This window comes from Myiozetetes cayanensis, unplaced genomic scaffold (assembly GCF_022539395.1).
Source record: "Myiozetetes cayanensis isolate MyiCay16 unplaced genomic scaffold, myiCay2020 scf5-8, whole genome shotgun sequence".
Lineage (NCBI taxonomy): Eukaryota > Metazoa > Chordata > Aves > Passeriformes > Tyrannidae > Myiozetetes > Myiozetetes cayanensis.
In genome coordinates, this window is record NW_026087742.1 from 29,370,812 (window position 1) to 29,394,169 (window position 23,358).

General features: G+C 37.6%; 1 protein-coding gene across 1 annotated transcript in view; it reads left to right on the forward strand.

Moving 5' to 3' along the window:
- The window catches only part of ACER3 (alkaline ceramidase 3), a 58,361-nt gene extending 35,232 nt beyond the window's left edge, over positions 1 to 23,129 (forward strand). The window contains exons 6-11 of the mRNA XM_050333150.1: positions 655 to 690; positions 8,949 to 9,007; positions 12,284 to 12,385; positions 14,806 to 14,910; positions 16,319 to 16,364; positions 16,872 to 23,129. Coding sequence (XP_050189107.1) covers positions 655 to 690; positions 8,949 to 9,007; positions 12,284 to 12,385; positions 14,806 to 14,910; positions 16,319 to 16,364; positions 16,872 to 16,925 — 402 coding nt within the window. The 3' untranslated portion in view covers positions 16,926 to 23,129. The remainder of the gene's footprint in view (positions 1 to 654; positions 691 to 8,948; positions 9,008 to 12,283; positions 12,386 to 14,805; positions 14,911 to 16,318; positions 16,365 to 16,871) is intronic.
- Positions 23,130 to 23,358: the final 229 nt, after the last annotated feature.

Genomic DNA, 23,358 nt, shown 5'->3' on the forward strand with positions numbered 1-23,358 from the left:
TCTCCCTTTATTCACAAACTTAATTTTGTGCTGGATGTCAATGACAGATGAAATTTCCTTTGTAATTTTTGTTGATAGTGATTTCTTAAAAAAATTAGTATTATTGTAAGTCATCTTCAGCTGTCAAAGTTCCAGCCTGTTCTCTTCTGTTTCTCCTACAATTTCTTACACCTGTGGCATGTTATGCCTAAGGTCTAGTGCCCTTCCCTTTCCAAAAGCATAAATTAAATGGCCTTAATTAACAGTAGAAAGAACTACTAGCTTTTTTTAAAATTAATTGAAATGTTAAATTATTGTCTAAAACATTGGTAATAGCAAATCAAAGTAGAGTACATTTTCTTCTTGCAATGCATATTGAAAGCGTGTCTGGTAATTTCAGCATCTTAATTGGTTTTGTATGTGCTGCAACTCTATTAAATGAGAAGCCTAATGTTAGATGTTAATTTTTCTATATATGCTTCTTAATTTAAAATAAGTCCACAGTTAAAACCTCAGGTGTTGCCAGAGGAAAATTCAAATGTTTCATCAACTTTAATGGTGCATGGATAGACACTCATGGCTGATTCTAACAGAACAAGTCTTGGCAATATTTAGATAAATAATTTTACATTTGTTCTGTGTTGCAAATTATTTCTCTTTTTTTAATCTTTCCAGGTTTACTTAAATTTGAAAGAGCCTGTATTCCATCAGGTAAATCTTGCTTTGTTGAAACAGCTAATCTTGTGTTTTAACTATGATGTTTTAGTGGAATGTTTTGCAGTATTTTATAGCTGGAAGGAAGATGAAAGGGAAGAACAATTTGCCTTTTGCTTTTTCTTTGAGAAGTATTGCTGCCTGTTGTGTTGCTGTCCTCTTACTTAGTGACCTGAAAAAATAGAATGGTTTAATGTGTGTTCTGTTTTAGCATTTAACGTAATATTTCCCATAGTTTTCATCAGGGGCAAACATAACAAGATGTTCCTAAGGTGTGTGTGAGAGGGAGGGCTTAATAAATCCCTTTATGCTTTTTTCCATTATTAGCTGCTTTGAAACTATGACCTTGCATCATAACATGGCCTGTGTGACTTAGAACCATGTTCTTCTCTCTGCTTTAACATATTAGTTGATTGGGTTTTCTAACTACTTGATTTTACTTAGTGTAAATTCAAGGTGAATTTAAACAGAGAATGCTTTCTAAGGTTAGGTAGCAGACTGGTTTGTACAGGCATAATGGCATGTTTGGTACAGGCTCCTTTTGTAGCAGCTCAGGAGTATTAATATGCATCCCCTGCCTGTGGGGATTGGACTGTATCACTTTCCTCTTCACAGGAGGTTAGAAACAATGCTTGTTTCTGTATGCCATGGGTAGTTTTCCCTCATTTATGATTTTTTTGATTAGGGGTAACAGCTGAAAAATTGGCAAGCAAAAAGCACTGAGCTCTTTGCAGGACAGAGCTTTAAAGCCTTAATTTCTAAAATTGGTAGTGCCATTGCTTGTCAAAATGTGCTTGCTGCATCAGCAGTTGTAAAAATGATATGTGGCTTCTGTTGCTGGATTAGTGAGGCACTGATCAACAGAATACATTCTCAGCTGCTCTAGATAATCTCTCCTAGAAACACGCATTGTTGCTCTACCTGTAGATAAAAGAGAAACTTGCAGGGTGAGGTTTTTGAATTATGTTAATTAAATCCTTCCTATTTTCCCCCCTATTTACATTTCCAGCAGGAAGATACTGACTGCGATGAAAGTGGCAATTTCTGGTGTTTTTACTGAGCTGGTCATAACTGGTTTTGAATGAAGTGACTTAGACTAATTTTGTTAACAACAGTGGCAGAATTTACTGTTTACTTATTTACTTATTACAAACTTTTATCTCTTTATTTATTTATTTACCCAACCTACATTTATTGCAGTAAATGCATCACAGCCTCACTATATTTCAGTTTGATGCCTTTGGCATAAATATCGTCCCATGTCACAAATACTAAGGCAATAGATATTGTGACTTTTTGGGAAAGAAGGAAATATGGAAACTTCAAAGTCTTACCCCAGACCTTTAATTTTTTTGCATCTGATTTTTCTTAGGTTCATAATATGAATTCTCTGTCTTAATTTATACACAAGGAATCCATGTAGAAAATATTTGGGCCCATAAAAGTGCTGGACATTTTACAACAACTCTTTGCAAATTGATTTTTATGGAGAACGTACAGTTATGGCTGAATTCCAAAGGTTCAAGTACTGTACTTGTTTTTTTCACAGTCTTTGGCAAATATGTTGTAAATCCTGAGGAAATGTTTCTCTGACTGCATAGCAAAGCAAGGTTATTTTCTTAATACTTGTCCATTACTTTAGAGTGCATTAAAAAAAAGTAAAATCATTTCAGTAAGCATTTTCCAGCTGAATGGGTCACATGGGCTTAAAGTACAGTTAAATATGCTTGTGCAATCATAGTTTAAATCACGGTCTTGGTCCCTAACTGTGTTAGAAAGCAGCATCAGGAGATAAAGCAGCATTTGATTCCTCTAGGTGTTTGTCTGTGATTATCGTAATTTGTCAGACTTGCAAAAAGGGGAATAACTACATGAATAACCTAATATTGTTCATTGTTTCATTTTGGGTGTTTTTTTCCCTGAAAGAAAGCAGTAAGAATGGAAAAGGACCCTATTATATTTAGCAACCAGGATCCAAGCCTCAGTTTTCTGCAAATTACTTTATACTTGTCTTCCCAACTTAGGCTCATAAGTTGCTGACTGCCAGCAAGGCACGATGGTGATTTTGATTTCTTATCTATAGCACATGACAACAGAGACCAACTTCTTTTTCTCCATCCACATATTGGAGATCTTTAAGGGTCTTAGTGCTTTAACCATAGGAGTGATGAGATACGTGTTTTGGGCAGTTGAAGGCAGCACATCATTAGAAGGATGAAAAAATTTCCCTGCCTGACAACTGAGTTGGCGTTTTTTGCCACCTCATCAATTAAGTGAAAGATACTGTTGGCCTTTACTATATTGTCTTGTTTATGTTCAATTGCTCAGGCTAGAGCACTGTTATTATCTAATTTTCAAGGTGCTAAACAACCCTAGGTCTCAGTTGCCTAGTTGTTTTTAAGCCATCATCATTGTCTCAGAAAACAGCTGTGCCTCTCCCTTATTTTCCATCTGGTGCACAAATTTACTCTCTGATGGCAATTTGACTGGAGGTTCAGGTTCAAATCAACAACTAATTCTCCTCGGAATTAGTTTTAAATCAGATTAGTTGTCTATCTCTGTTTACTACATGTAGATTTTTGCTTATATAAGAAGAGGGGTTGGGGAAGACCAGCTGCTGGTATAGAGTGATCCATGGACACACAAATATAAGACAGCCCTGAAAGCAGACAAAATTACCCTGACAGTTAAACTTTCCAAGTCAAGTCTTACAGTAAATAGTCTTCTTTCTAATATGACGAGGTCTAGAAAGCTGTCACCTACAAAGCATTGTTTTCCATCCTAATTTGTTTGCTTGCTGCATACCATGTGCTGACTATGCATTTGCACTTGTAGCAATGAAAAACCTCGTTCAGCTAGTGAGCCAAGCTACGTGAATAATGAAATAGATCTAAAAACCTATTTTATTTGCATAGTCATCTGCTGCAAGAGTTTGAAGCAAATTCTAGCAAACAAATAATTAAAAGGTAAATGGAAAATCACATTAAAGAGCTGCTTCTTCTACATTAGGAAATGTGATGAAAAAATTGACGTTCCAGAATGTGGTTGTGGTGTCCCATGAGAAGCTAAGCAAGCTTGAGTAGTAGATCATTATGAGAATTGCAAATAGGGTAAAGGAGTGACTAGTGAAAAATAATTAAAGGATATGATGAAAAGCCTGGATTTTCTTGGCATGAGTAGTGGGACTGTTTTGGGAGGGTTTTTTGACAACCCATAGCAGGAAAAGGACTAGTGTACTGATGGCATTTGTGACAATAAAAGTTCAGAGGCATCCCTGAGTACAGGGGAGGGGATGAAGAAATAACTGGGAGACTTGAGGATTAGGATAACAACTGATTCGAAATTGAAGAGATGCACTGCTGGACAAATACCAACCATACTTCTTCTAAACTGCTCAACAAATTACCAAAGGAGGAGAGGGAGTGCCTGGATGTTTACTGATCCCAGCACAATAACATGAGTAGTGAATTTTTTTACTTTTGATAGAAGTAAAATATAAGTATTAGATTTACCAATTAAGGTGACTTCGAGTAAGAGAGAGAGAGACTAAGGCAGGAAAAGCTACTTCATTTGCTTTGATAAAAAAATTAGTAACTTTTTTCCCTATGTATGTTTTTAAATGTACAAGTGCAAAGAAGAAAGAGAAATCACAATGAAATATGTCTGTAGAAGTATGTAGGGGAGCTTGAAACTGTGTGAAGAATATGCTGTGTCAGGACACAGCTTGTTCAGACTTAACAGGACTCCCCATTCTGGGGAATCTGTGTGAACCCACTCGATGTCTTACAGCTCTCCAGAGTCCCTCCTGCTGCTAAGGCAACAGTTAGTGGCAGGCTTGTGGCTAAATATATTGTGCCTTTTGGTGGAATGTGTTCTTACTTTTTTCTGTATGTTCAGGTTGTCAAGCACTCTGGTGAAAATGACCTTTTCAGGCTATGCCTTCACCACAGAGCTTCTTCTATTTCGTTGTTGTCCTGTTGAAGACCACATTATAAAACTGACTTGAGTGATATTTCCCTGTTACACAGATCATTTGGGGATATCTTCCAGAGAGCGAGTACATCTTTCATTCTGACTAGTGCTTTTACCTGCACGGTAGCTTTGGGAATGAGGAAGGATATTCTGACTCTCCAAAGGTTCAGTTCTGCAAGTCCATTGAAGGGGAAGCTTGGCTTACTGTGACAGGCAGTGTCCCAGAAGCTCTATGGCAGTGTCTTCTGACCTTTGTGTCAGTTTGCCGTCATTTACATCCATCTGAACAGAGCCAAACCAAGTGAATCTGAGTTAGTTCATTCAGGACTTGTCAAGGCAGCATGCAGTACTACACAGCTGTAACTGTGCTGAGTTACTTTATGTTTCAGCATCATCTTGGGGATGGTCCCTTTTTTCTCAGCTCAAATTTCTCTTCCAGAAATCCAAAAACATGTAGAAGTTAACTTTCTTTGTTGCAGATTGCAAATACAGTTTCTGAGTTCAAGTACTGAGACTATCTTTTGATAGCTGGTTGGTGGATTAATAGATAAACAGTGATTGCCAAGAACCCAGAAACTCTTACTGCTGTTCCCAGTGTGTATACTAATATTTGAGGCTGATAAATCAAATTTATTAACCAAGGATGGGCAGATGGCCAGGAGCAGAGGAAACAGAAGTGGAAATAGCAGGCTATTTCTGCTTTCTGTATTAGAAGGGTAGATGAAGAAGCAGTTTTGTATGCTCCTCCCCTCTCAGTGTGGAGTACCAACTTTGCCTCTGACTTCCATAAGTGAATCTATATGATTTGCTTAACTGCCTCCACATCAAAAATGCTGCCAGACATTGAGCCCTGAAGTGCTTACTTCTCATTTGTGAATTAGAAGGATGTTCTTCATATTTGACCTTCTTTTCAGGTAATCCAGACTTTGGGTTTTTCCCCAACTGCAAAGATACAGGCTTCACAGCTGAAATATGTGCAGCTTTATTTGCATCTGAAACAGCAGAGAGAACTATCTAGTGATAACAAAAGATGATGAGATTCTGCTGTTTCCTTTTGTTTCAATTGCAGTGCAAGGATGTTCTTTGGCTTACAGCTTAAAGACACTGTGAGATAAGCCAAGCAAGTTTTCTGCTCTTTTTTCATCTGTCGCTTAAGTGATATGTTAGTTAAAGGAAAAGAACAAAGGGACCTAAAGGAATGGAAAAATTTGAGTCACCTTGAATAAGGTAGTTTGTTTTTTTTTTTTTTTTTTAATATTCTACTTTATCCTTCTTTGGGTGGATGGATTATACCTAACAAATTTTTACCATGATGAAAATAGTAAATCCATAGTTGGTAAAGGAGATAAAGCAAGCACTGCTCCCTGGAGTATGAATGAAATTATGCAGCTTGGTGTATGGCCTTCTAGTAAGAAACAGCTGTAGCGAAACGTGCAGCTACAGTCTCTGCATATCACAGCAACACCCTCTCGGTGCTCACCTTCAGTGTGGAGGATTGGAATGTGCAGAACAGAACAGTTTGTTGTTCCAATCTTTCACAGGCTTTTAAACACAATTGTGTTTTACTGCTAACAACCTGGTTGAGTGGGGGAGTGGAAAAGACAAGAAATTGAACTATCAGCTGTGGGCATATTTTTCGTCAATCACTGCAAGGTTCTTTTTATTTTTTTTCCTTCCTCCCTCCATTAAGACTCTCCTCTTCTGCAAGCCATTATACAATTCGCTAGGAAACACCAAGCTGGTAGATCTACAAAGAAAGCTTTTCTTAGCTTTTGCTCTTTCCCGCTTTTAGCAACTGCCAAAAAAAATAGCATTTTACCTGGGCTTTGGGCTGCTTGTAAGATCTGTTCTCTGGGCATAGACTGACCTGTTTAACTCCTTGTACAAAGAATACAAGAGCATTTTTTGGGGGGGTACAAGCATAAAGGGGGTTACACCCCTAATGCGCATGACAGAAATTTCTCTTTGTGGATAGGTTTTTCCCATATCTCTGCTGCAGAAGAGTGTTTTAGCAATAGAAATTGTAAGAAGGAGGAGATCAGCAAAGAAAGGGCATCAAACTGGATTCTAGAGGAGCCTTTCTATGAGTGCCATCTTCCCTTGTGCCATCCCTCTCTTAGAATAAATTACTGGATTTGATTAGAAAAAAAAATGAAGCGGGCTGTTCTACATGAGGCTGGTAAAGTTTTAAAGTTTTTAAAATGTTTTTAAAGTTTTACATTTAGTCTGTATTTGTTATATGGTGGCATCTTTTTAGGCAAAATGTCAGCAATGAAGAATTATACCAGCATGCAGCACCTAGCACAGCTGAGCACTTTCCTTTCTACCTTTAGCTTGGCTAAAGATAGGCACTTGATACTTGGGCTGTGTCTAGCAGGTTTTGTTCATTTTCTTTGTTTCCTGATTTATGTGCTGTACCCCAACAAGGGGACTGGAATTAACAGTTTTGTACAAGCCAAAACCAATTAGCCTACAAAGCAGAACACACAGTAATAGTAATTTATTTACTGAAGTTCTTTAATCTCACTCTGCATGCCTCTGAAGAACTGCTGTGCTGAATAACTTTGAATAGTTAATATTGGAGCTTACTTTTACCTGTTGTCAAGTTTAAGGGCTCTGTTGTCTGTCTTGTTCTATAGATATGCACTGATAATATGGTTTGTACTGGTGGTCTAGTGGTTAAGGGCACGGCGCTGTCACCACCGAGGCCCAGGTTCGATTCCCGGTCAGGGACACTCCCTGGGCAGATGGAGCTCGTTAGCCCTTAAAAAGGCAACCCATCTACGTCCAGATGAACCTTAGGATTAAAGGGTGGGCTCAGTTCCGCGCACACTGTGTCTCACCTAAAAAATCCAATGCGCAGGCTGGAAGGTGTAAAGACCTTCCCTGGATCTTCACTCGTGAAGACTGGCCATTATTATTACAAACCTCATCCTTAAAGCTAAAAGGAATTGGCAAATTTGCCTTTATGGACTTTTGAAAGGCAGGTTTCACTTTGCATTGTTGCAGCTACCTATTTTATGTCAGATGACTAGTCACATGCATATGCTTACAGGATAGTAGTATCTGACTGCCCCAGTTACAGCAGAGTAAGAGGCAGTCCTTGTCTTGAAGGCAACATAGTCTAAAAGAAGGAAGGGTGTCAGGAGGTCAGTAGAACATGGTAAGGACACTGGTTTGTAAACACGTTTTTGTGAGTTTTAATGGCTTTTAAAAATAGACAGCAAAGCTTTATCATTTTTGTCTTTCGTGCAGCATTAGATAGGAGTCAACTAGAAGCAAAATGAGAAAGGTTAAGTCAGTGAACAAGTAAAAAAAGAGCAAGGGACTTGTGGGCCACTGGAGAGAGGCAAAGAGAAAGGCACAGCTGCTTGGAACAAACTGCCTTTTGGCAGGAGGAAATCAGTGTTCAGAATAAAAAGTATAGAGAGTAATTGAATGTCATTAGTCTCTAAAAATCCTTCCTGCTGCACTAGCTTCTGCATCAATTCTTAGGCATGACTGACCACATTTTTATCTTTTCTTTAGTCTTTACATCTTGGAGATGGTATTACATGGATCCTATGTTTGTGAATAAAAACCAGAGTGATTAAAAGATCATGAGGCAGAAAATAAATTATTAGACTTTTTATATATGACAGGTGACTGCATTCAAATTCATCAAGCCTGCAGTGAGCCAGATTTTCCTCATGGATCTTCAGAGCATGCAGCCTTCCCACTATATAATTAGATTGAATCCCAACAACCTGCAATAGTTGTTTGAAATGCTTCCTGGAAAGTTTCTTCCATATTGATGCTCAGTGTGGGCATAGTGCAAAGCCTATTTAGGTGTTTGCTTTCGGGAAAAAGCATTATTAGATATCAGGGAAAGAAGTACAGCTTTCAAAAGTGATTTTAGCTGATGCTTACAGAATCCTGAGCTAAAATGCACTGACAGAGAAGACATGATAGGAGTTAGTTAGCATTTTTGATTTCAGGATGCTTTACGAGTGCCATCTAGTGTTTGCTTTCTGATTCAAAACAGTGAAACAGTGGTTTTACACAACTGCCTTTTCCTGTTATTGCATAAAGGCCGTGGTTTAGAATCATACTTTTATTTGAAACTTTAACAGAAGGCTTTCTTGAGAGGAAGTTAGAAGGAACGCTGTTTTCTTGAGACTAAGAAATCAAAAAAACAATAGAGGCTTCAAAATGTTTTTACTCCTTTAGTGTTTTATAAGATTTCTTGAATCCAACTGCTGAATTTTCTTTTTTTTTTTTTTCCTTTTTTATTTTTCTCCCAGGTCATGTATGGAACGCTAGTTTCTATTATAGTTCTACGATCTGTTTATATAGTATTATGGTAAGTAACCATTTAATTTAACATTATAACATAGCATTTACTTCTTTTGTTTGGTGGGCTTAACGTAAGAAATTGGTAATGTCAGAACTTCTTGAAGGAGGTGTGTTATGCCAGCTCATGGGCTCTGCTTGGCTCATAGGGAATGGCTCATCACCTTGCACTTCTTGAAGCCACTGGGATAACATTAAACTAAACTGAGATTTCTGCATTTACAGTCAGTGTTCACTGCCAGGTGTCCTGCTGGTAGCTTCAGCTGTTAGCCTGGGACTTCAAGGGGAACGGAGTTTTTGTCTCTGTATTGTTGGGTAATGTGAAATCTATTGCTAGTGTCCAAACTAATGATGACACCTGGAGAGTGGTAAGAGTAAGACTGCAGAGCAGGACCATCACTTAGTAATTTCTGTTCTTCTTCCCTGCTCTAGTATTTAAAATTGAAATGTAAAAGATGTTAAATGTTAGTTTTTCTTACAGTTTTGGCTGGATGAAGTTAGGTATACGTTATGGAAATTGAAATAAAAAACTGTAACAAACAAAAGGTATTAGAAGTGTTAGGAGACATGAGAAGCATTAGAATCGTCAGAGCACAGACTTGGTAGGTTAAAGGGAATAAAATAGAATTGAATGAGTACTGTAGTAATCATACTTTTAACTCTCAGGAGCTCAGTTGAGTGTCCGTTTCTGTCTATGCCCTGTGAATTGTTGGTGTTCTTGTGTATTTGGTGATTGCTCCCAAAAATTGCTGATTTCTTTCTAATGTCATCATTCTAAATGTGCTTTTTGTTAAACTTTGTTTTGAGTTGCACACATACCTGTTCAGGAGTACAAGGAAAAAATTAGCAAAAGGTGTGAATTTGAAGTTTCATAGAATCATCAAATATCCTGAATTGGAAGGGACCCACAAGGATCAACTTTGTGCATTGAATCACCTTCCAAATGCAATTTCAGTTTGTCATTTGGCTTTTCCAAGAAATTCCCCAAGACAGACCAAGTGCAAATGTTCACAGAATTTTATTAAGCAAGAATAACCTAAAGCTAACAGTGTGTTGCAGCTTTAGAAACAACCATCAAACCCACAGACTGGAAGGTTTAATCCTAACCTCGAGATCTTAAGTGATATTACATTAATTCACTTCCAAGGGGAACCAAATTGAATCGAGTTCAAGTAATTTTAATTTTGTTCTTAATCAAGGATTTAGCACAGTTCTAGTCACTTAAATTTTTCTGTCTGTATAGACAAACTCTTGGGCCTGCTATTTGTCTGGTTCTGCAAATTACACACAGCTGTGCATTTCCATTATTTCTGATGCATATCTTAGTCTTTTGTCTTTATCAGTAACATTACCATTCTCTCTCCCAGAGTATCATTCATTGTTTTCCTCCAGCAAAGTCTGTCTCTGAAGTTCCACCTAGTTTTGCTTCAATTTTAGGGGTTTGGACTATATATTCTTAATTAACTTGGTCACTTCATTGCAACAGGACTCTACAATGACTTGCTTCCCCCCCTTTGGTTATATTATGCAAACTGGTTAGAAAGTTGGGATGGGGGGAGAAGTAGGTTTAAACTACTTTTAAATTTTAACTAAACAACTACTAATTTTAAATTAGTTCTACTTGAGAAGCTGTGCCAACCTGAAGGTACCCTTTCTTTTCTCTGAAATTCATCTCCAAGCACACTTTTGGATTTACTTTCTCTGCACTGCTAGAACATATTCCTGTATTTCCATCAGTAGTGCTAGCACTTGTCCAAGCCTGTTTCAGTTTAAATATTGACCCTGATTTCTGTTTATTTTGGTTTTTACTTCACTTCCTACTTTACCTCCACTTGGCCGTTCTGAGTTTAGAGCGAAAATCCCAAATAACAGCATGTTATTCCTTCCAGGTTACTATTGCATCCTGTCCTCATTATCTGTTCCTTGTCCTGCCTGTTTCCCCCACACTTTTAATCCCTTTCTTGGTCTGCTTCTTTGCCAACATGACAACTGGGCAAATGTTATTCTCTGTTCACAAAGCATGTTCCCTATTACTAAGTGATTCCAGTCTCTTTCTCATTCCTTCACAAAACACCACCGTTTATTCCCTTAACAATTCTAGCTATAATTACCTACTTACCAGCATGTCTAACATACTATTACATGCTCCTTAATGTCTTGGTCTTGCTTATGTCTCTGGTACACTGAGTTGGGAATATTATAGTGTAGTTCCTGCTGTGTACTGCATGATGCTCCACACATTTATTAGACAAACAAGTAATAGTTTTGCTAGTTTATATTAGCAGTGCATTTGTTAACATATACAGCTTGTATCTGGTTAGCTTGCCCTGTGGAAGGAGCTCTACCTGTTATGTTTTGCACATTTTGGTTCCCAGTGCTCACAGCTCTAAAATATGTGCTGTGTGTAGCATACACAGTGGAGGGAAAAGCAGCTCAGGAATGCATTTTAACCCAGAATTTCAACTGTGCATTCATAACACTTCAAAATAACTTGAACAGTATTTCACGGCACCTTTTAGGGTTGGATTAGGGTTTGCTTTTGGACTTGACTTATTAACGGGAAAGGAGCCTTTCATGTAGCAAGTTTACAATTCCGTGGTCCAACCTGAATATAGATAGGGAAAGTAAGTTTATTGATGATGCACTTCCTTGCATCTGATTCTTCAGTGTGTTTCCCATATCTTAAACAGGATTTTTTTTTTCTCCCAAAATTGAATTGACATTTTTCTATCTCCAGCAGCCCTCAACTCTAAAATAGACATAAAATTACTGTTTCCTAATACCATTTATTTGCTTAGTTGTTGGTCACAGTGGTCTATGTTCACACAAGTCATTTTGAAACACCATATTTAAACAAGTCCCCTATTATAGGGATATCTATTGGAAAATAGCCTCTTTTGAGAGAGTACTAATTTGTAAGATGCATTCTTGTTTTGTTTTGGTTTTTTTTAATGAAAGATTATAGGTGGGACAGAAGAATTAGTGCCTTTTAGCCAATGTCAGTCTTCCCACTTCCTTGTTTCATTAGGAGAATGCAGTATTTAGGGAAACAATTATGTATATAGAAGTGAAGCATTCAAACGAACTGTCTCAGAGAATGTTAAGTCAGGAGAGAGGAGAAGTAAAATACAGTATTTAAATAGATGAAATTTGAAGATAATATTTTTTCTTTTGGGAAAAAACAAATTGATAAAGCATTTTATTTATATGTTATAGTATTTGTGTATGTTACACGCTGCCTTGAAAGCATTCTGAGCTAAACTTTGCATTATTTCTCTCTCTCTAGGGTATACCCATGGCTTAGAGGTCTAGGCTATACGTCTTTAACTGTATTTTTAATGGGATTTTTCCTCTGGAATGTGGACAACATTTTCTGTGATAAATTGAGGTGAGGTTTTTTTCACTTTGCCTGGATAGCTCTTAATAGTCTTTTAGTATAAATATTTGATTGTTTCTGTGGTATATATTCAAGTCCATCTCATGTTACAAATGTTATGCTGCTACAAAACATCCATGAGGGTTTTATCCAGTTTGCTCACAATTAGATTCAGCACTCAACAGACTTTTTTTTAGTTTAATGATTTTTATCCATTAATAGATTTATATTTTTTATGTATCTCTCTAACCTGAAATTAAATTGAGAGGAGTTATGTCACGGAAGTAATTTTTAGGATCTCTGGCTTATTAAAGCCTGCTATTTACTCTTGATTTCATCTGAATGTGTTTTTATCTTGCTGGTTTGTTGGTTTGGTTTTTTTGGTTTGTGGTTTTTTTTTTTTTATTTCTGCTCTTGCCATTTTCAACAAAATATCAATAGCAGTAGTTCTGCACATTACAGAAATACCAATTTCAATATATATGTTACCAATAAAAATAAAATAATATCTATTACCAATAGACAACACCTGGCTGTGATGGATGTGTTCTGCCAGAAACTGGAGGAGGTGGAAAGGTTGATTCCAGCATCCTGAAAAATAGACTTCTGGCAATTCGAAACACTGTTCTGCCACTGAACAGTGGTATACCAAATTGTCCCAGTAGGTTGCCTTGTCAGGGCCAAATAATAGTGTTGCTGTAAAGGAGTCTGAGTTTTCCATCTGTCCCTTTTGGCTCCGTAGTCCCTGCACTAGGTTAGGCCAACTGAAAGTTAACTCCAACAGAGTATTCTTGAAGTTTTGTTGGTTTTTTTTTTTTTTTTTTTTTTTTTAAATTAATATAATACATGGTGCCTCATCCCTAGAAGCACATGATACAGATGGGATAGAAAAGTTACTTGCCAACACAAGTAGTAGGGTCTACAGTTACTTTGCAAATATTGGCATCAGGGTTGATTTTTGCAGCTGTCTCACCTCACTGGTGAGATCGTAAGCCCCAATTCACCAAGCTTGCTGAGCTGCTGTGGGTCCATGGGGCTTTTGGGCTGGTTCCTAGGCCCAAAAATTACCCCAGCTGCTGAGGCATTTTTTTCCATCCTCATTTTGTAAAGGGAAAAAATGCTAGTGCACTTCCTGTAATACTTGTGTGGTTATGGTGCTGGGGAAAAAAAAAAAAAAAAGCTTGTTTACTAGCTTTAATCAGACATCTGCAGAGCCTTGGATTTCTGTCAGTGGTGTTATAATTTGAACCTTTGGAGAAAATGCATTCCACTTCCTTGAAATCTTTTGTTCTCTAAAGCTCTAACTTGTGAATCATCCACCTACCTGCTCTGGTTTTCAAGTTCAGAATCGGTTCAGGTTTTATTTTTCCATATTTCTTTAAATCTGCAGTTTGTTTTTAAAAATTTTGAATTTGGGCTTTGAAATTTGCTGCCATCCAAAGGCTCAGAGGTTGTGCCAGGCTGACAGTACATCCAATGTGTTCCACTGTGTCATTGCTGGGCTGACTGAATTGAAGCTCTGTGCTAATATTTGTGACTGAGCAGATCTGAAAACTAAGCAATAGCTCAGGATTTAGTCAGGGGGACTAAGTACTATAACTTCAAGCAGTAAGTAAGAAGCTGCAGATTTTTCTTCCTGAACATATTGTAATCGTTTTCCCTTTTGTTTTAACTGAATGTGAAATGAAAGTGAAAAAAGACAAGCAGGTGCAAACATTTGTTCCACCGTCAACCAAAATAGGCAATATCTGCAGAAGCTTAGTGAGCAGGAGAAATCAGAGCAATGTAATTCCTTTCCTTTATTTCTCTACTTCCATCCCTTAACCCCTTTCCAAGTAACTCACATCCCATAACTGCAAAATACAAAGCATCTTGGTGGAGTATTTTCAGACCCTCTACTTTCATTGTTTCCTCATTAAACACTCATTTTGTCCCTGATTTAGAGTCCAACGGAGAAAGGCAAGTTAAGGTCCCATGGACCAGGAGAATAGGTGATGTGATTACCACGTGTAAAGTGCTGATGTCTGATAGATCCCATTTCTTCTCCGGGACCTTAAATTCAGTGTTTCATCCTATGGACAGTAGTTCACAGAGTTTTGGTGAGGAGAATGGTAGAATTCATTTGGGACTGTGGGATGCTGTAATTACATCCCCTGAAATTTGAGTCTAGAAGTATCTGATCACTTACTGTGTGAGGAAGTGTTCTTTCTTTAAATATGTAAGAAAGTCAGTGTGTTGATATCTTTCTGTACTGGCAGTATAAGGTGCTGCTTCTCACCTGCTGAAAGCCTGATCATGGGAAGCCTTTACCCATCAAGAACATGCCTGAGATATGGAAACAATAACGTGTGATCCGGCAGTCAAACACTGTGATTTGAGATTGCTTAGCTTGGACTAAAAATATCTCACTGTGTGGGGCTTCTTTCTTTCAGAACACTACGAGAAAAGATGCCTCCTGTGGTGGGAGCTGTGACACAGTTTCATGCATGGTGGCATATTCTCACAGGCCTGGGTTCTTACCTTCATATCCTGCTAAGGTAGGAAATGTTTTCTAAACTGGATGTTCATAAAGAGATCGTAGGAGTTTTCCCAGGTTCAGGTGTACTTCAGAATGTTGTATCATCCAGAAGTGCAGGAAAATGACTTCCTACACCGGCGCGAGGTTTCCTTTCCTCTTTGCAACTGATCCAAAAACTCTCTACAATTATTTTATATTCTTCAAAATGTAATCACTAATCTTTAAATAGTCATGGTTCTTCAAGAAAACGTAATTCAGAAACGAGAACCCTTTGGCAGTTAAACTGAAAAACTGTTTGACAGTATATTAATTTTAGAATGTAAGCCATTAATACCTGTCTGTTCTTGAGCAGCAATCCTAAAGTACTTTTAACATGTTTAAATTTCAGAGCACAACTAATCCTTTTGATAGGCACTGTCACTCCTAAAAACTAGCAGGCATCATGCAGTAGTGCAGAAGGATGATGGCTGAAGTAGTTGTAGTAGAGCTATTCCCAGAAGGGCGGGATATTAGTTTTAGAAGGAGATTTAAACAAGAATGTAAGTTAGCAAATCTGGAACCAGAAGATGTTTGTCTTGTTTTTGCTCTATACCACCATCTAGTGGCATCAGGGACCGGAATAGAATTTAAGCTGAAGTCTGTGAAGAATTTCTGCAGTTTTTTCATCATATAATGAAATAATATTTTACCACTTAGCAATAACTTAAGAGAATGTCTGTTTTAAAAATACAGTCTATGTAGTTCAGGAAACCTGATTACATATCAATTTTCCTCTATCCAGCATGGTATTCTCCTTTTTGGTCAGATGTTAAAATACCGTACGGAATTAAGCATAGGCCAGGTTTTCTTCCAACATGCAGCACATAAAAAATAATTTGGGTTTGCATCCTCTAGCCCTTGGAGAACATGCAGATTCCTGATTTGTCTCTCTTACCCTGGTGGACTGTATGCTTTCCCTGAAGTAGTTTCCTGAGTATTTTCTTAGCCACACGGTGGCATCATCTATGTCCACTTTAAAAAAGTGAGATCATACACAGGAAAAGATCTACTAAGAGGATAAAGTGTCTAAGAACAAAAAATGAGAGAGAGAATCAAACTATGCTGCTTTTTCCCTCTTCTGCCTCTGCTATATTTCATCCTTCTAAAATGACAGACTCTAGTCCCAGTTTAATTTTTTTTACCACTCTGGGTTTCTTTCTTTCTCCCCTATAGGTGATAGGGTAAATTAGTTTGCTGATCAGGGTCTAGTACAGAGGGATTTTCTGTAAGTTAATGTCTCCTGTTTTGAATAAATCTAGGCAGAGTGGGTAGCTCTGCAATAACATAAACTGTTCATTTCTAGTTGAAAAGTAAAACTGGGATTAGTACATCATTATTTTATATGCTGTCTTATACATGAAGTTTTAAGCATGCTTTTTTCTTCTCAGTTTATACACAAGGACACTTTTCCTGAAACATAGGCCAAAGGTGAAGGTAAGCAAGCAATATTTTGTGTTCATTGATATGCATTTGGGTAACTTGTGCTTTGAATTGGCGCTGGGGATCAATAATTGTGCTGTTAGGGTAGTGTCTCTGACTTCTACTTACATCCCAGGAAATGTAGTTGAAATTTTCAGAGAATCACGGAATGGTTTCAATTGAAAGGCACTTTAATGATCATCTAGTTTCAACTTCTCTGCCATGGGCAGGGACACCTTCAACTAGACCAGGTTACTCAGAGCTCCATCCAACCTGGCTGTGAACACTTCCAGGAATGGAGCATCCACAACTTCTTTGGGCAGTCTATTTCATTGCCTCACTACCCTCACAGGGAAGAATTTCTTCCTAATATCAAATCTGAATCTACAGTCTTTCATTTTGGAGCCATTACCCCTTTGTCCTTTTCATTACAGTTTAATAGTTTAATAGTGTTTGCTTTCTGATCCAAGAAATATAATATTCCAAAGAATCTTTCCCTTCTTCCTATTTTTCTTTTAACAGTTTGTTTTTGGAATATGGCCTGTTCTTCTTGTGGAGCCACCCAAGAAGCTTTGACTGAGCCCTGGGCAGTCGCATGAGATCACCTAGCCTGGCTGAATAAAGCATTTCAACAGTTACTGTGGCTGAAGTGTCAAAATTGTGGATCAGTCCAAGTACCATTGCTATGAAAGGACTTCGCTGTGTTACTGGGCCAGTCAGCCTAAACAGAGCAAAGAGCACACTAGGGAAATAGGGTTTAGTACAGCTTTATTCTAAGTTGTTAAAACAAAGATTAAGACAAAATATTTTTATGTATATATTGTATAGCTCATGATATTGAGGTAATATTTCGTGCTGGTCACAGAAAACTAACCATTTTCGAAGTGGTTTGCATATGTTTTTTCATTCAGTTTTTGTTCTTTCTGTGGTTTAAACTAATATTAGTAACTGAATGACAAAACTAGGCCATTGATGACCAAGCTAAGCATTTGTGTGGCCTATAGCAAACTGAAAGCTTAACCTGAACTACTTTAATCTTGCACTTTTATACAATTAATGAAGTATGTAATGGTTGATTTAGGGCTTTATTCTATCTTGCTTTCCCCAGCCTCCTTTACAATTTATATTTTAAGCAAATTGGTTGTGATACCTGTGCCATTTAGTTCATTTTGTACCAAGCTTCTATTTTCTCTTTAGTCTGACTGAGAGGTTCATCATGGAGGATGTTCCAGGGTGTGACCAACTGAAGACACTGAAATGGTGAAGTCCTATAGGGGTTCTTTTTTGTGTCTGAAAACTGAATTCCTAATTTGTTTGACCAGTGATTCATCAGGAAACTGTAGAGTGACTGTAGAAACATAAGAAACACTCTTTTTTATTTTTTATAATTTTTACTTACATATCTCCTTTTCTAACCCTGCTTTTGACTTCCCATTTCCCATTTATACAGATTTACAAACACCTTAGAGGCGTGCTAGTTCAGCTCTGAATTCATATTCCCTTTATTTTACAAGTCTTAAATATTGGTCTGACTTTCAGAAGCATCTTCTTATTTAGAAATGTTGAAGGAGTAAAGAACAAGATTGAGGTTGATGATACCCCAAATATAAGTGGCAGCACTTGGTTTGCTCTAAGCTGTCTGTCACGTGGTTACTCTGTGGAAAGTTGACCACATTTCTAAAACCAAACTTTAGGGATTAATGGGGGGACAAACCCTCCGTTTTCTGCAATTTTTATTTACCCAGCTGGTGAAAGCTAAGAAGTAAATGTAAAGAAAACATTAAACTAACACAGTTTTTCAAAATATACCTCACATGAAGGCTGTTGTTTTGACTGTCTTGGTTTTGGGGCAACTAACATAGTCTGTCTCTGTGCCTACTTGCTGCTGTGCTATGCAATTTTTGTCTGCTTTTGATGCTGTGAGGGATTTATCCTTCTTGCCGTGAAGAAAACAAGGGAAATGCACAGACTGATGGGAAATCCCATTCTATATTGATTTGAAATGTGCCCTCAGCAGCAAGGCACGATAATAAGGCCTGACTATTGCACAATCAGCGTGGCTAAAATGGTCTCCTTCCTTTAGTGTCTTTTTCTCTGTTTGCGGTTTATCTGCATCTTTCATGTCCATCAGTAACATTCCTACTGATGTGAATCTCCAGATAAAACTATGGCTTTTGTTATGTGACCGACCCTGGACTCTTGGGATCAAATAGACCCAAACTTGGGGCTGGAAAAAGATTATTCACCTTGAGTGAGTTCAGTGAGGTTTAACCATATGCTGATAGCAGTGCAGTTCAACTTGTAAACCACTATAAAGACACCTGAGGGTTAATTTTAGAGCAGATTTGGTGACAGTAGGCTCCAGTTCCATAGTAAAGGTCAGCATCTGTGTTGGGAAATTTGAGCACTTTTCAGACTGAAAAAATAAAATAAAATAATTAGCATAGAGGTAGGAAAATGCTGTTGTGGATCAAGTGTCTTTAATTATCCAGAAGTCATATTTTTTTGTAAAGAGATTTGAGAACTGTTTTAAAAATGTAGCTTGAAAATAAGTGCCTGCCTGTTCATCTCCAGGCTCTCTCAAGCATTCTTCTGCACACTGTATCCCATTTTCTTATTTAGTGTGTTTGCATGTTTTTGTTAGTTAGGAAAAGAATCCCATAAGAGGAGCAATGCAGCAACAAGACATATCAACAGTCACTTGTGACATCTGCTAGGCATTGCTGTTATTTTTATGAAAATGAACAAACCCACTTTATTTTAGTGGCCTTAGTTTTGTTACTGAAGGATCTGAGGGCTCTGTTCAGTTTTCCTGTAATTGCAAGAACCAGAACATCCTGAAAAGCTACTTTCTTATTGATCAGACATCTCTACAATGGTTTATTTTAAAGAATTTATTAATTCTCTGTCACACTTGCAACTAGGAAGTGTATGGTGGAGTTTTTTTAAATTGTGTTGAATTGTCAGGATTTAGGGAAAAATGTTGGAAAAGCTCTTATTTTAATTTTATGTTGCTGATAGTTTTTCATTCACATATTATTTGTCATTGATATTTTTATCTTTAAAAAAATTATGCAAATTGGCTTTTTCCTTCATTCCAAATGACCAAAAACATGGACATTTCTATCACCCTGCCAGCAACCTTTCTTTCAACAGGTTATATTAGACCCTGAAGAATGTAATTTACTGTGTATTCTTCTAAGCATAAATAATCTAAAATCATGGGTGCTTTGGTTTGACTGCCTTACTGATCTTGTAAGTGATACTGAAAATGACAAGCCAGTTTTAACTGCATGTTACTGAAATTCAGACTGCCTTTTTTAGTGCCTGGAAAGACATACATCCTTACTCCTGTAATGTGTTAAATGTCTGTTAAATTGCTTTTTATTTATATCCCTTGTATGACAGTGTTGATTCCTACAGACCTTAGAGCAGCATATTCCAAACTTTTCTTGCACTACATCTTATAAGGTCACATTTGATACTCTTTTTTGAGTAGGATTCAGACAGCAGATGCTTTAAAGAGAATTATGGAAGTAATGTGTAATTTGATATGAATCCTTCAGAATGTGTTGGACAGACTTGATAGCAATGAACTCTTCTATTCTTTAACATCTACGAAGAACCAGAAAATCTTCCACTTTACAAACTACAGTTTGACACAGATGAGCAGCAAGTAGTTCTGCAGAACGTGAGCTGAAAAATGCTTTCTTGGAAATAAGGGGAAAACCTCAAAATTATTCTCGCAGTACAGGTCAAAACTATACTTTATTCTGGCAATCTAGATTTTTTTGGATACAGCTCAAGACGTGCATTATCCAGAACTGAAGAGAAGACATGAGGAGGAATCTCACCCATGTTCTGAGGGCAGTGTTGTTGGCTAGCAGTATTAGTCATCTCCGGACTTCATCTTAATGCTTTTTGTGTTAGCACAGGGATGATGTGCTGTTCATGACTGTTTAGAAGATTACCCCACAGTCAGAGTTGGAATATGCAGTCTATCACTTGCCAATCTACCTCTGTCATGTATTGTACAATACCTGTGCCCTTAATTATATTTGCCTGAACGTGTGGACATTAGAGCAGCCTGACTTAGACCATGCAGCCCCTGAGAGTGGCATCAGTATTATATTGATTTGTGACTGACTCTATTCACTCTCTGTAAACATCCTGACTTGTTTGGTGTCTGTCACTTACAGCTTGTGCTCAGTCTGCTGTTCATCTGTGTGTAAGTCTGTCTGCTTCAGAAAGAGATTCAGGTAGGAGCACTTCAATTCAGACAGGTGGAGCAAAATCTTTTAGGAGGAATGTGATGGAATATAGTGCTTTATAATTAGTTTTAATTCTCTTCTAGTCCAGTTTTGTGCTATGTTCATCCCTGGGGCTGTCTTGTTTGACCGAAGCTAAATTATATGGTTTGAAATGCAGTTGATTCTTTTGACTGTAGTGGATTTGCTCCCAACATTTGATTTTAAGCAGCTGAATGTGTTTTTCAGCAAACTCCATGTGAAACTCTCAGCAACAGAAAATCCTCCCAATACCATCCGTGTATCTCACAATCACTACCACCTTGTTTAATCTGCATTAAAAAAATTCAGTAATACCAATTTTTTTTTCTAAAAACCTGTTTTCTCTCTGTGGATATATTATGACATTCGATAGCAGGTGGTGAAACAATTCAATACAACACTTCTCAGACAAAGATAAACTGTAACAAAGCAGCACTGCTCTTTTCTTTAGTAGACATCAGAATTCAGGAACACACCTTCATTTTGGTGGAATGTGCTCCCCATAATTTAACATATTCAGGTAAAACTTTTGGTTTACTTTAAACCCCATTTGCACTTTAACTGTGAAGTGCTGTTTGACTGTGAGACTTTATCATGAAGAGGGATAAATGATGGAGTCTTTATTTCCCTTGAGCAGAACAAAGCCAGAAGGAGATTAAGAAATCTTACATAAAAAGAGAATAACAAATATTAAGCACAGAATCCAGTAGTATGACGTCAACCACCCTCCTGGTATCTGCACTTTAGATATTTGAATGTTTTGCTATTTATACATTTGACTTTCTGTGTTGACTCTTATGATCTTCACCGTAGGAGTGATGTGATCTCTGTTACATTCAGTTCATTGTAGATTACTTAGCAGCTGTTTTATGAAGATGGAACATAGCACAGATTGTTGCATACATGAATGAATACATTTCTTATCCATCTGGAATGTCCTCTGCCAGCTTTGTTTCAGAATCTGTACCCTAACTATAGAGAACGTCCTGTATAACTATTAAGATTGGTTTTAGGTTTCTTTGTTCAGTTTCTCACGCACAACTGCCTAAAGCTGCCAAGTGCCTGATCTCTCTGTCTCAAGGCTTTTCTGAGAGCTGGGCTCTGTTTTCTACTGGGGTCTGTAAGACAAAGTCTTTGGTAGGTGGGGTCAGTTTTTGTTTAAAATTACCCTTCTACAGAAATCACAGTGCTATTTTTAGTGGTTTTCCTGTTAGTTATCCAGTTATATGGCTGCCTCTGGCTCAAATGTGAGCCTGACTATCCCACATTCTTGGTGCTGTTGCATCTTTCCAGGCTTTGAGAGCTGTTTGAGGGATTTAGCCTTACAGCTGGTGTTTATTTTGGGTTGTGTAGTTCAGTGACAGGCAGTGTGAGGGCGCAGCAGTCGAGCAAGCACTTTATGCAGAGCCCCACTACTGGAGCTCCCAGGCAGATGCTCAAACAGGGTTGGGCATATGGGGATTCATATGTACAATTTTGGGGGCAGGTTTGATGTTTGAACCTCTTACTTTACTTTAGAACTCTCCTATATTACTTGTTGAAAGTGTTTAAGTTTGATTAGGTGTGCGGTTGTAGATTTAAGAAGAACCAAGTTCAGAGTCCAGTTAATAAGAGACCCTAAACCAGTGCCTGCAATTTTTTTTTGCACATATTTTACACAAGTTGAATCTACCTGATGTTTAAGAGCAGATTGTTAAGACTTCTAAAAATGCAACGGTAAAGGGTCTTTTGCTTATTTGTCCACAGGAATAGCTGTAAGCACAATCTCAGATTCATCCTTCTTTCCCCAAAGCTCTGGAACATATATATGTTTCTCCAAAGACCATGTTGAGTAGAATGGGCTGTCACACATGCTCATAGCAAATTATGTGCCAAAATGTTTTCCACATTAGAGCCTTGGTCAGTCACTGTGGAAGAACTTTGGTTGTGTGTATAATATTGCTCCCTGGATTTTGGAAGAGAGTTTCAATCAGCATAAGCTGTAGTTACTCCTTAGACTGAACAAGAACTAATTTTTTTCTTGATTTTCCAAACTGATGTTGACTGCTTCATGCTGACTGTTAATCTCAGCTTAATGCATCAATGTCACTGTCTGATCAAATAACATCTGTCCACCTGTAGTGGACATGAAATCCTCCACACATTATGTGACCAAACTTTCTAACATTGACATTATTATTTCTAACATGTGGTTTTTCTTCCTGAAATTCAGTATATTGTTGCAGGTAGATAATGACACTGTGACAGATGAGTAGCAGTTGACTTGTAAAACACAGCTGTGTTGAGCAATGCTTATTGACAATTTTGATACACTGAACTGACTCTTCATACCAAACCAGCTGGTAACTAACATTAGGCTTATATGTATCAGCATATCTTGTTTTGCAAAGCACAGTAGCTTTGAAATATTTAATGTATTTTGTTTGTTATTCATGCTGTAGTCAAGCACTAATTTGTGTCTTTATAGTACAAATTATTAAAGAATTTTGTTTAAAATACAAGTTTTCCCAGGTGTTTTTTGGCTTTTGTGTTGCACAGGGCTGGGTGGTTCATCTTGATGCTATTCAGTAGAAGGGTGGTTGTATATCTTGGCCAATGATGTGCAAGTAGAACAGCAGGATTTGTGTATCCTGCACTGATGGGGAAGCTGCCTGCCTGCAACTACAATCAGCTGAACCTATATGTCAGTAGGGTTCCCCAATCTTTCTGCCTTGTGCTGG